Raw genomic sequence first — 11,440 nt, 5'->3', positions numbered from 1 at the left:
TGCTAGCCATGAATCTGCAGAGTTTGATCTTTCTGCAAGGACCATCAAATCATCCCTCTTTATATGCCTTCTCATTCATCTGATAAACTGCAACCTCTTGATGTTGGCTGCTTTGCACCCCTAAAGGAAGCATATGGTGCAGAGGTGATGAGAAGCATCCAACATGGTATTCATCATATTGATAAGGAAAACTTTCTTGATCTTTACAAAGAGTCACGAAAGGCCTTATCATCTAAGAATATCCGCAGTGGGTTTGAAGCTTCTGGTTTAGTGCCTTTAAATCCACAAAGGGTGCTAGATAAGCTTACCATTAAGAATATCACCCCTCCAACTACTGCGCATGGACCTGGACCTACGGAGCGGGAATGGATTACAAAGACCCCTTATACTGCTGCTGAGGTGCAAAAGCAGATGCAGCATATAAAGCAACTTATCCAACGCAACTCTGAAAGCCTTCCAAATGAAGCACTTCGTCAGCTAGCAAAAGCGGCTGAATCTACCATGCATGAAGTCATTCTATTACAACACCAGATGGCAGAGCTTCGCGCAGTAAATGAAAAGCAAAAGCAAAAGCGCGCAGCCCCTAGATCTTTTATTACTACTGGAGGGGTCCTGACAGGGGCTGAAGGCCAGCAACTTGCTCAAGAAGCTATACAGATGATGGAGCCTATCCCTAAGAAAAAGCGTGCACCACCACAATGCAGTAACTGCCATCAAATTGGGCATATTAGAACTAGCTGCCGTAGTAGATAATTTGATTCTTTTATATATAGAGATGGCTTCATTTTGATTGCGTAGTAGTAATATCTCATGGCTTTCGACCGCGGCCGAAATCATATTTGGGTGGCTCGCTCGGTGTCCGATTACGTTAATTGAGATTCGTCCGATGCTCCGCCTGGAGTAACCTTGAGCGGTCCGAACCCCACCGCCTGCCGTTCTGGCACCGCAAACAATTTTCCTGAACTCCAGGCCGAGCTTGACCTCAAGTCGAGTTTCTACCAGGGTGCGCATGCCACACGACATAGACGCATTCTCTTGACGAATCAACCTCACATGCCTCTGGGAATCAGTCTGTGTCCTACCATATGTTCTCGCGCGGTCATCCGTGTCTGAGAAGACGTGGTCTATCCGCCGTCTTGGACAACGTAGCCGCTGGCCCCGAAGAACCCTTACTCTTTCTCTACCCTCGCTGGTTTACATCGACTTTGCGAAGAGAGAGATCGATATCGTCTATAAATTATACTCCCTCCGGGGAGGATTCGCTGTGCTCCGTTCGTCCCCTTCTCCGAGCGTCGTCTCGTCGCCGGAAATCGTCCTTCGGCATTCTCACACGGCGATGGATATCCACTCACTCCGCTGTCGAGACCGGCATTGCCCAGCCTGCTGGCTCACTGCCTGGGCGTAAAAATGTTGAACATGCACGAAGTGTAGGACCTACACAACCACAGGGAATAGAAAGCACCAGCGATAAAGGTGGAAACCATCACACTGTACCGAGCGAAACGGGCCCCCGTGCGGACCACGAGTCGTCAACATCGCTGCATGGATCGGAAACTCCGGGCGAAGAGTCGCTGAATGTTACAAGAGAGGACCGGAGGCCATTCAACATCTTCACGAACACGCAAACGTCAATGACGAACTTCCCGGCCAAGGACAAGGCGATCGGAGTCATGGAAAGCTTGTCGATTAGGGATCGGAAAAAATTGAGATATAGGCTGTATCTCTCGCAGATGGGCAGGGACCATGGGTCACGAGATAAATGGGGTCGGTGGACCAAAGTGGGAGACTTTTTGGAAGAGATGCAACAGGAGTCTCGGCTGTGGCCGAAGAAGGGGCCGGTGCAGAAGGAGCTCCTTATACCGGAGGAAACCGTAGCTCTCATGGCGGGCATCACGGACATGGCGATGAAGGAGAATGTCTGGTATGTGCCTGTTCGCAACGGGTGTCGTGTTCATGTGCTGCACCCCCTCGAGAGCGAAGGGCAGCATAGGAAGGTCATTTTGTCAGGATCGAAGCGGAGTGTGGAATTGGTCGGGGATCACATCATGCGGACACGGATGTTACAGGAACAGGGTGATCCTCTAGTCGACATAAGGAAACCCCCCCTCCCGGTTTACCCTTCCATCGAGGCCATGCGACGCAAGAATCTTCCGGTTCCACTTGTCCGAGGTGTCTGGGACTTTTACCAGGCGTTCAAGCAACCTGCGCCACTACACACACTTCTCAACCCGTCTGCCAATATATCGAGTGTCAGAGAGTTCGCCGAACATGTAGAGGAACTGACCAGGTCTCGGCCGTCCTCAAAAGTCATTAGAGGGAAACCGGGTACTCATCACCGTGAGCGCGTGGCTGCTGCGCTTGTCGCTCTTTTCCAAAATGACGCAAACCGCGAATATTTTTCGACTGCGGCATTGAATAGAGCACTGTCATTTCTGTTCGACAATGAAATCTTGGACGATGCTCGCGCGGTTTTTATCAGAGCAGAACATGTCGCGACAGTTGATACCTTTAATATGCTTCTGAAATCCGCGGCCAAGAGACAGGACATCCGGGTCTTTCGTGGTTTCCTCACCTCCATGTCGCGAATGCACATTCGGCCGAACCCCTACACCTGGCTCGCTTTCCTTGATTGTCTCGTCTCTCCCAATGCAAAAGCAAGTCTTGTCAATTTTATGCTGCAGAAGGGTTACTTGTCGGACTCCGGTGCGATGCGGACGGCATTGCATCTAACGATACAAGATACATTCTTGGCGCATCTACAAAGCGGTAAAAATGTCGACGCTTTCTTTAATATGATTATTGATACCTACGGGGCCAACTGGTTTTCCCCGACTCTGATCAATCAGATGTTAAGTGTCACCGTGCGATTGAGAGACTACGACGCAATGGACAGGTTGCTTGAAATATGCGAGCAGCAAGGCTTTGCGCTCGACAGCGCCACAGTCAACTCAATCCTGCCCTTGTTTCGCTCTGATATCCAGTGCGCTCTTCGGTACATGTTTCGTTGTCTGGATCATCCCGAGACGCAGTTGGACAAAAAAGCATGGGAGATGCTTTTTCTAATTGCTTTCAAAGGCCGAAATTACAACATCTGTCGCGTGCTATGGCGCTATGCTTGCATGCACAGACAGGTGACGTACAAGATGAAGCAGTCCGTTCTGACCTCGCTTGCACGGAATGTGCCCCGGAACAAAAGAGACGTGATCGATACTGTTTGGAGCACTAGTGCCGGCAATGTCATTGTTGGTGTTGATTTTGGTCAGTCCGTGTATCCCTTCGACGATGCGGTTCTGGACAATGTGCCAGACGAACATCTCGACAATCCGGTGGCTTATCTTGCGTCCGGTTATAAGCCAGGCGGGGAAGAGCGCGCGAAGCAACTCAGCCTTGCCTCGGCGCTTGTGAAGCGTGATATCGAGATTGGACCTCGATACCAGGCATCTGTGCCTTTGTCCATCATGCTGGAGGCCGCCGCCGTGATGGATCGTGGATGGAAGGGCATCCCCAGACCAACGCAATGGGTGATGCAGAATTCCATCCACATACCTGTCCGCAAGGGGGATCTCTTCGCCAACCCTGCATAATGCATTTTTTTTGTCCACTATTGCCCTGACGTTTCGTTCGCGTTTTCCACCGGAGTCCGCCTTTTTATGGCATATTTTTCACATCGTTTGAGCCTGCACGTTGTATAGTTTATTAGGTGGCTATGGAGCCCACCAAGTGTATATCATGTTGAGCGGATTTTTGCTTACTGCTGATAATTGGCATAGTCATGGGTATAAGGTTCGTGGTTGGATATTGGTTGGGTTTTATCAGCCTTCAGCTACCTCTTCTGTACATTACATGTAAATAGATTTCACCCCTCCACCCCGACTTCATCAATGTATATAGTGTGTATAGAAATATGAGTCGAATAGAGTCCGAGAGGATCACAGATCGCAGGGGGCCGTTCAAGTCAGCCAGGGGTTGGCATCTAGCAAAACAGCACTCCAGTTGTTTACATGTTCAATTTGGTAGAGCATAATCATCTATATCATCAAATGTGTCGTAAATGCATCAATATGTTAGGACAAGCGTTGCCATCAATTCTGCTGGTAAAACTCACCCACGGCCGTTCTCATGCAGCAGAGCCGGGGCAGGAGGAGGAACTGGAGCTCCATACGGATCCATGCTCGTTCGGATGGACCCTACCCCTTCTTTGAGGCATAACACCAGCCGATAGGCAGAATTGCCATTCAAGTAATACCGATGCAGACGTTTACTCCTCAAAAAGCCCAGGCGCTCATACAGCTTGATGGCCGCAGTGTTTGTAATTTCCGTCTCCAGGACAATCTGTGCATAGAACGCAGTCAGTCAATCTTCTTCCAACTTCCCCCGCTGCAAGCTCTGCTCGCAGGTGAACCTACCTCATCGGCATCCCGTTCTATCATCGCATCAATTGCCATCCGCACCAGCTTGGTCGCTATCCCTCGTCCGCGGTACTCCTCCCGCACAGCCAGCATGGCAATATACCCCCTCAGCGGGCCGCCCCGGTGCGGTTCGAGTTTCGAAACGACCACGCCTACCATGAAGTCTTTCTCCTTTGTATCGTCCATGGCCATGAAGCACAGATCCCCCCATTGATAGAGGAAGTAGCGGTAGACGTAGATGCTGTACGGTTCCGAGAGATCTTTGGAAATAAGCTGTCTCATTGCGGAGACGTATTCGCTTTCGCGGGATCCATCGTAGCGCACGTAGCGGAGGTCTGAAGGAGCAGCAGCAGCAGCAGCTGTGGGCTCTGCGGGTGAAGAGACATCCTGGCTCATTACGGAGTCATCGAGGGGAATAGGTGGGGGAGTTGTTGTGGGAGAAGGACTTGACGGTGGAGCTTGTTTTCAGTAGACTGTTGGAGGAACCGGTAAAAGGACGGATGTGAGAAGCTTGTGATTGCGCTGTGTCGGATGATGGAGGTTGGTAGTCTGAGAAGACTTCTTAGAGGAATTTTGAGACCCTCGCATGACGTCCGGGTTCCTGCTTCCCATGTGATTCCGATGCCCGTCGCTGTTCTTGGATACCTTTTTTTTTCTAGCTTTTAACTTTCAATTCTTTTTATCTACTTTTGTTCTGTCGTCCGATTCTCTGGGCCTTAGGAGTTACTGTCTTCAAGCTACACTCCGAGTCTGAGTTAGGCCCTACATCAATTGCAGCATTTTGTTTGACTAAGACCCTTCCTGGCGGTCGCCCACATGCTCCGCCGTCGTCTGGCAAAGGACGACGACGTCCAGCAGACTACGGACAAGTCTCGCGACGACAAAGGAAAGTCATCGCCAGATACTAAGACAGTTGTTATTCAAGAAAAGCCGCAATCCGGATCGTTCTTCTCCCGACCGAAGAGCAAACGGCGCAATGGACTCATCTTCGCGCTCGGAGGCATTTTCGGCATCTTTGTTGCCTTGTTCTTCGCCAACCAGCAGGATGTGATTAGTCTCGAATCATTGATGGATCTGAACCTGGACGCATTGATCGATGTTATTCCTCAAGGCATTGTAAGGGATGCGCGAGAGTTCACGGTATGTTGAACCTTAATACCATTGCCAGTTGTTATCCCTCCATACTAATCGGCTTCCCTTGGCATCTGTACAGCAACATGAGCGCGATGCAGTCAGCTATGATCCCTTCTCCGTCGGTCTCCAGCTTCAGGCGCAAGGTATCGAGGCCAGACATCCTATCGTTATGATCCCCGGTGTCATCTCAACCGGCTTGGAGAGTTGGGGCACAGGCCCGGCATCCCGTCAGTACTTTCGTCGGAGACTCTGGGGCAGTTGGAGCATGATGCGTGCGCTCGTCATGGATAAGGCAGAATGGAAGAATCACATCATGCTGGACAGAGAGACTGGATTGGATCCTCCGGGGATCAAGCTACGCGCAGCCCAGGGGTTCGATGCGACCGATTTCTTTATCACGGGCTACTGGATCTGGAACAAGATTCTTGAGAATCTGGCCACGATTGGATACGACCCGACCAACGCCTTTACGGCTGCATATGATTGGCGGCTATCCTATTTAAACCTAGAAGTCCGCGACCAATACTTCAGTCGTCTCAAGTCGTACATCGAGACGGCTGTGCTGGTCAAAGGAGAGAAGGTGACTCTAGCGTCGCACAGTATGGGTTCGCAGGTGGTTCTCTACTTCTTCAAATGGGTCGAACATCCAGATCACGGCAAAGGAGGTCGCGACTGGGTCAACAAGCACGTCGCCAACTGGATCAACATTAGCGGGTGCATGCTAGGCGCCGTCAAGGGCCTGACGGCAGTGTTGTCGGGCGAGATGCGCGACACCGCTCAACTTAACGCCTTTGCCGTCTACGGCCTGGAGAAGTTCCTGTCCAAGGAAGAGCGTGCCGAGATCTTCCGCGCCATGCCAGGTATATCGAGCATGCTGCCCAAGGGCGGCGAAGCAGTCTGGGGCAATTCTACCTGGGCCCCGGACGACCAACCTGGCCAAGTCATGACCTTTGGCAACCTCCTCAACTTCCGCGAAACCAACTCCTCCTGGACCCGTAAAAACCTCACCACGACGGAAAGCCTGACCTACCTGCTCGACCAAAGTGAGGATTGGTACCGCGACCAGGTACTGAACAGCTATTCGCACGGCGTCGCGCATACAACCAAGGAAGTCGAGGCGAACGAGAACGATCCGCGCACATGGCTCAACCCACTCGAGACACGGCTGCCCCTCGCCCCGGACATGAAGATCTACTGCTTCTACGGTGTGGGCAAGCCGACGGAGCGCAGCTACTTCTACCAAGAAGAACGCGATCCCCTCGTCAACCTCAACGTCAGCATCGACACCACCGTGACCACGCCAGACGGCGTAGATCGCGGCGTCCTCATGGGTGAGGGCGATGGCACGGTTAACCTGCTCAGCACAGGATACATGTGTGCCAAGGGATGGCACATCAAACGGTATAACCCCGCGGGCGTGAAAATCAAGGTCTTCGAGATGCCGCATGAGCCAGACCGATTCTCACCCCGCGGTGGTCCGAATACAGGTATCTTCCTCTTTCGCCTCATTCAACCAAGTATTCCGTGGGTTACTGACTGACGATGAATCAGGTGATCACGTCGATATCCTAGGGCGCGCCTCGCTGAACGAGCTTATCCTCCGCGTGGCAGGAGGACAAGGAGACCTTATCGAGGAAACCTTTGTCTCCAGAATCAAGGAATACGCCGATCGCGTCAAGATATACGATGAAGAATAATGACACGTCCTCTTTAAATCCTTAATATCACTATAATACTCGCTCTCTGCTATTGGTGGTTTGCGACAAACTCTGTGCTTGTACTTTGCCGGTCTCGCTGTACATATACCACTAAAGATATCAGATTACTTTCACAGAAGACCTGGGCTCCGGTCGTACATAAGACTGTGACTCTACAAATCAAACTAATGTCCTATGACTGGCATGCTCAAGATACTCTCGGCGGATTAGGTTAAAATTGTGTACACGAGAAAAGATGATCACCGCATAATAATGTACATCACTGTTCTTCATAAATCATAACGCTACCGGATTAAAATAATGATAATGCTATGGATCAATCATCCAACATCACCTCGCTGTGCACGGGAAGCTGCTAGGGCTAGGAAGGTTGTGGAAGCCAGAAAGGAGAAAAAGCTCAATTCAGACTCGAGCCGACACGCCATTATAAATGGCGGCGGCGAGCCGGAGCGAAGAAAACCGAGAATGATATTAGGTCGTATTAGGAAGTCGAAAACGTGCAGCGAGGTGTGTTGTGTGCAGCAGCCAGAGAATCGAGACGGTACAGGAGGATAGAGGAATGTTCTGTATGAACACCTTCTACCCGACAGTCACCGTGAGTAAGCTCAGTCCTCCTGTCATCGATTCCGATTGATGCCAAATAATCAATGGAGACGTAGCTCCGCGGGGTGCCCACTGTCAAAAGCAAGCGAGTGTGGGGTTGAGAAAGGACCACAGTAGCGAGTCTGGAGGACCCCTTTCTATATGCCAATGCAAGGACCATTTAAAAGCATCAGAACCCTTCTAAGCGAGTGTAGTGCGTGCAAAAGGCGCCCAGCCCGTGTTGTTTATCCTTCCCAATGAAATCAAAACCCCCAAATTCCAGGCGCCGTGAAATGTTAGCGATCGACACGAATGTAAATTATTTATGCACCTGGCCGAGCTCAAAAAGAAGCAAGGTGTCTCGACCAGTTGAAAGTAGTAGCGAATGACTGGAGTTGGAATCGGTGAAAATGTTCGTTCTGCAAAAGTTGTACAAGCGAATGTCCGATGTGGCACCCTCGGAACGAGCATTAAGAATTATCGCTGGAGCCCCCAGGAAGATTCGAGCTCAAATTGAGGTCACGATCATGGCGGGCCAGCTGGTTTCGTGAAAAATGCATGTATAATCGAAAACCAGGTAGAAGAAGATTGGGCACAACCAGGCCAATCCATCCCCATGTCGGAATATGAAGCAACCGTCATTAATCCTGGAGTGTCCCACAACCGTATTAAACGTATATATGTGTCGAAATCAGCTCAATGCGATAAACCAAGCATGTCGTTAAAATTTGTTTGAAAACGCCGTCTCATTAGTCAATGCAGTAGCACGTACACAGTGGAGTACGTGTCAAGGCTGGTTGAGCAGGATCAGAAATGCCTTCCAGACTCGATGTCGGTGGCAGGAGAGGCAAGAGTCTCGCCCTCCCATGAGTAGTGGTCGTCAACTGGACTGAGGGAGCCGGACGAGATGGATGACGAAGAACCAACGGTCCACTCATCGCTATCGAGGTTGAACTCTCCTTCGAAGCTGGCTGGACCGTACCCATAGTCGGGTGCGGAATCGCCGTACTCAACATAATCGTAGTCCCAGCGGAACATCTTATCATTCTGGACGCGAGGCATGAACCGCGTTTTGGCAAAGTAGAACGCGACAGTTGCCAAGAGGCCACCACCGACCAGATCAACAGCGTAGTGGTGCGAGAGATACATTGTAGCCCACCACATCCAGAGAGTATAGATGACGAACAAGGGCTTCAACCGTGGGAACACTTGGCTCATGAACAGAGCAGCAAGTGTCGAATCGGCCGCATGTAGGGAAGGGAATGCGCCGAAAACGACGGGAGATTGTCTGAAGCCCGAGGTGTACAAGTCTATCCCAAAAAGCTCATCGATGCGAGCAAGGCCCGCAGGATTACCCGGCATGGAGTAATCAGCCGGAGCCAAGCCATACAAATTTTCGTACCACGGAGGAGAGCAGGGGAAAAACAGCTGAATGGTGACTGCAGTCATGCTGATGTATCCAAAAGTTCGAGCGAAAAGGGGGACGGTGCCGGGGGGACCGAAGATAAACATGATCGCTGAGCACACAAATGGCGCGCCATAATGGCAGATTCCGTAGGGAAGCCACGCCAAAACGTCAAGCACCACATTTTGGTGAGCGGAAAGGATGTTACTGATATTAGCGCCGTAAAGAATGTTTTCCAGAGCCGGCAGCACGCGAACCCAGATTGCAGGGCGCCAGTCGCTCGGGATGAACCTTTCAGGCAGACATGAGTACTCATCACATATTGTAATTGCTTCAGAGCGGGTGAACTTACTGGCAAGCGTAGAAAAATATAAGCCATCCCGCAATCGGAAGAAATGGCAAGAAGAATTGGCGCGTAATCGGGAGAAGGAGAGAGATAAGAAGTAGCGTAAACGCGGCGGTCTTTGCCAATGGTCCAGGAGATTCCATAACGCTCAGGGAGAATATGCCGACAATCAGCAGCAAAAGATACTGAAAGTCATAGAGCGTCCATCGATGACTTTGCAGCGATCTGAGTGTATCTACAGGCGAGAACGACGTCTGCAGCGAGGATATCGAAGAGGTAGGCGAGATCCGACTGCGCAGCTTGGACCGAATCTTCCGTCGCATACGGTGCGGCACGAGAAGTTGTATGGAGCGCCATGGGACTTGGATCTGGAGCTTGCCGAACTGGTGTTGCGTCCGATCCTTCCAGGATGGAAGGGTGGTATTCATCGCTGCGGCGAGTCTGATCCTTTCGGGCTTGATGATCCAGGAGGAGCTCGAAAGGGAGACGGAGGATGCTGCAATTATGGCGGGGGAAGAATGAAGTGTGGTCTCCTATGTGGAGCTGGCGGCCAGGGGTTCAAGGCGTCAACGTGACGAGACTCCAAGGGCGAGGATCACCGAGAGACGAAAGGTGTCGACAGCGGAGAGATTCGATCCGATAATCTCTATAGAACGGAGAATTGATTCCGAATAGGTAGTTTATGAGGGTGCAAGCTCCGGTCTCCAGCGGCCAAACGAGGATACTCTGGGGAAGGTCACGTTGCAAGGGTCGTACTGACGCAAGGCGGACAGGCAAGGGCAACGAGAACGAGGTTAAATCGCTAGGAGGCGCTGCACAAGACAATTTGGCCACGGAGCCGGAGGAAGGGCGAGAAGAGTTGTTATGGGGGAGGAGATGAAAAACTGCAAGGCAGGAGAATTAAAAGAAGTAGGAAGTGAAAACGTGAGAAATGGGGAGATGGTGAGGATTTTGCTGTGACAGAGAAGCGCCCCATCCAGCCTTTCATCTAAGCCCAAGAACAGTACAAAGTAATTGAAGGGCGATGGAGCCACGGACGACGACGGGTACGAGTACGGCGCTAACACACTGGTATCTGTAATACACTGTCGGTTTTGGTAACATGTCGTCACTATCACCCTCACTCAGGCGCCATGGAAGCTATCCAGGTACAACCTAACTGGTTCGGGAAATTTCAGTACATGCTGCTGAGATAATGAGCTGGCCTTGGTATCTTGCTTGCTTGCTTTCTATTATTGTCTGCATTAGGAGCTACCTGATCTACAAGCAATGCGAATATATCATATCAACCAAACAGCTCTTACCCACTGAGAGTGAGACACAAATACATCATCCATATTATCATATCATGCCTTTTGGTCGGATGCAGGCGGAAGCCTCGGAGGAAACGGAATTTCTGTCGCCGACCAGCAAGAAGATGTGACAAATCTCAACAGCCCGACAAACAAAGAGAAAAAGAAAAAATGGGAAATTAGGTAAGACGGTATGGTAAGGTACCAAAGTTTTTCCGCGATACGCTCAATTCTGAGCTTGTAAGGATTATCCAATCATTGTCTCTGACTTTGAGGCTGATTGGCATCTGAGCTACATTATGGAAAAGCTAGGTACCAATGGGAAGCTGCGGATCTTCAGGCTCAATTTCGCTTAACCCACAACGGTCACACAGTCATCCGCAGCGGACCAAAGAAATCGCCGAGCGCCTTGCCGCCAAGAGCCGACCATCCCTGGATCCTTTAGTTATGTAACTCCGTACTCCGTAATAATGTAAGATATTCCAGCCAGTACCCAAGGCACAGCTCCCAAAGGATCGGGAAACATCGAGAGGAACCAGACAAAGGCCTCGGGA

The 11,440-nt window shown here is 50.8% G+C and overlaps 4 protein-coding genes across 4 annotated transcripts, besides 1 other annotated feature; 2 read left to right on the top strand and 2 right to left on the bottom strand.

Moving 5' to 3' along the window:
- Positions 1 to 33: 33 nt before the first annotated feature.
- Positions 34 to 672: a mobile genetic element.
- A 413-nt stretch (positions 673 to 1,085) lies between these two features.
- Positions 1,086 to 3,584, top strand: NFIA_067360 (uncharacterized protein; the record flags this gene model as incomplete). Its single annotated transcript, XM_001263465.1, has 1 exon — positions 1,086 to 3,584. One exon carries the CDS (start codon positions 1,086 to 1,088, stop codon positions 3,582 to 3,584), a length of 2,499 nt encoding a protein of 832 aa, XP_001263466.1.
- Positions 3,585 to 4,101: 517 nt separating this feature from the next.
- Positions 4,102 to 4,805, bottom strand: NFIA_067350 (peptide alpha-N-acetyltransferase MAK3; the record flags this gene model as incomplete). Its single annotated transcript, XM_001263464.1, has 2 exons — positions 4,102 to 4,332; positions 4,407 to 4,805. 2 exons carry the CDS (start codon positions 4,803 to 4,805, stop codon positions 4,102 to 4,104), a joined length of 630 nt encoding a protein of 209 aa, XP_001263465.1.
- Positions 4,806 to 5,225: 420 nt separating this feature from the next.
- Positions 5,226 to 7,240, top strand: NFIA_067340 (phospholipid:diacylglycerol acyltransferase; the record flags this gene model as incomplete). Its single annotated transcript, XM_001263463.1, has 3 exons — positions 5,226 to 5,549; positions 5,623 to 7,030; positions 7,095 to 7,240. The coding sequence occupies 3 exons, from the start codon at positions 5,226 to 5,228 to the stop codon at positions 7,238 to 7,240; spliced, it is 1,878 nt and encodes a 625-aa protein (XP_001263464.1).
- A 1,410-nt stretch (positions 7,241 to 8,650) lies between these two features.
- Positions 8,651 to 10,022, bottom strand: NFIA_067330 (phosphatase PAP2 family protein; the record flags this gene model as incomplete). Its single annotated transcript, XM_001263462.1, has 2 exons — positions 8,651 to 9,539; positions 9,601 to 10,022. 2 exons carry the CDS (start codon positions 10,020 to 10,022, stop codon positions 8,651 to 8,653), a joined length of 1,311 nt encoding a protein of 436 aa, XP_001263463.1.
- Between the last annotated feature and the right edge of the window lie 1,418 nt (positions 10,023 to 11,440).

This window comes from Aspergillus fischeri, genomic scaffold (genome assembly GCF_000149645.3).
Source record: "Aspergillus fischeri NRRL 181 1099437636252 genomic scaffold, whole genome shotgun sequence".
Taxonomy (NCBI): Eukaryota; Fungi; Ascomycota; class Eurotiomycetes; order Eurotiales; family Aspergillaceae; genus Aspergillus; species Aspergillus fischeri.
This window is presented reverse-complemented; position numbering and strand designations above follow the sequence as displayed.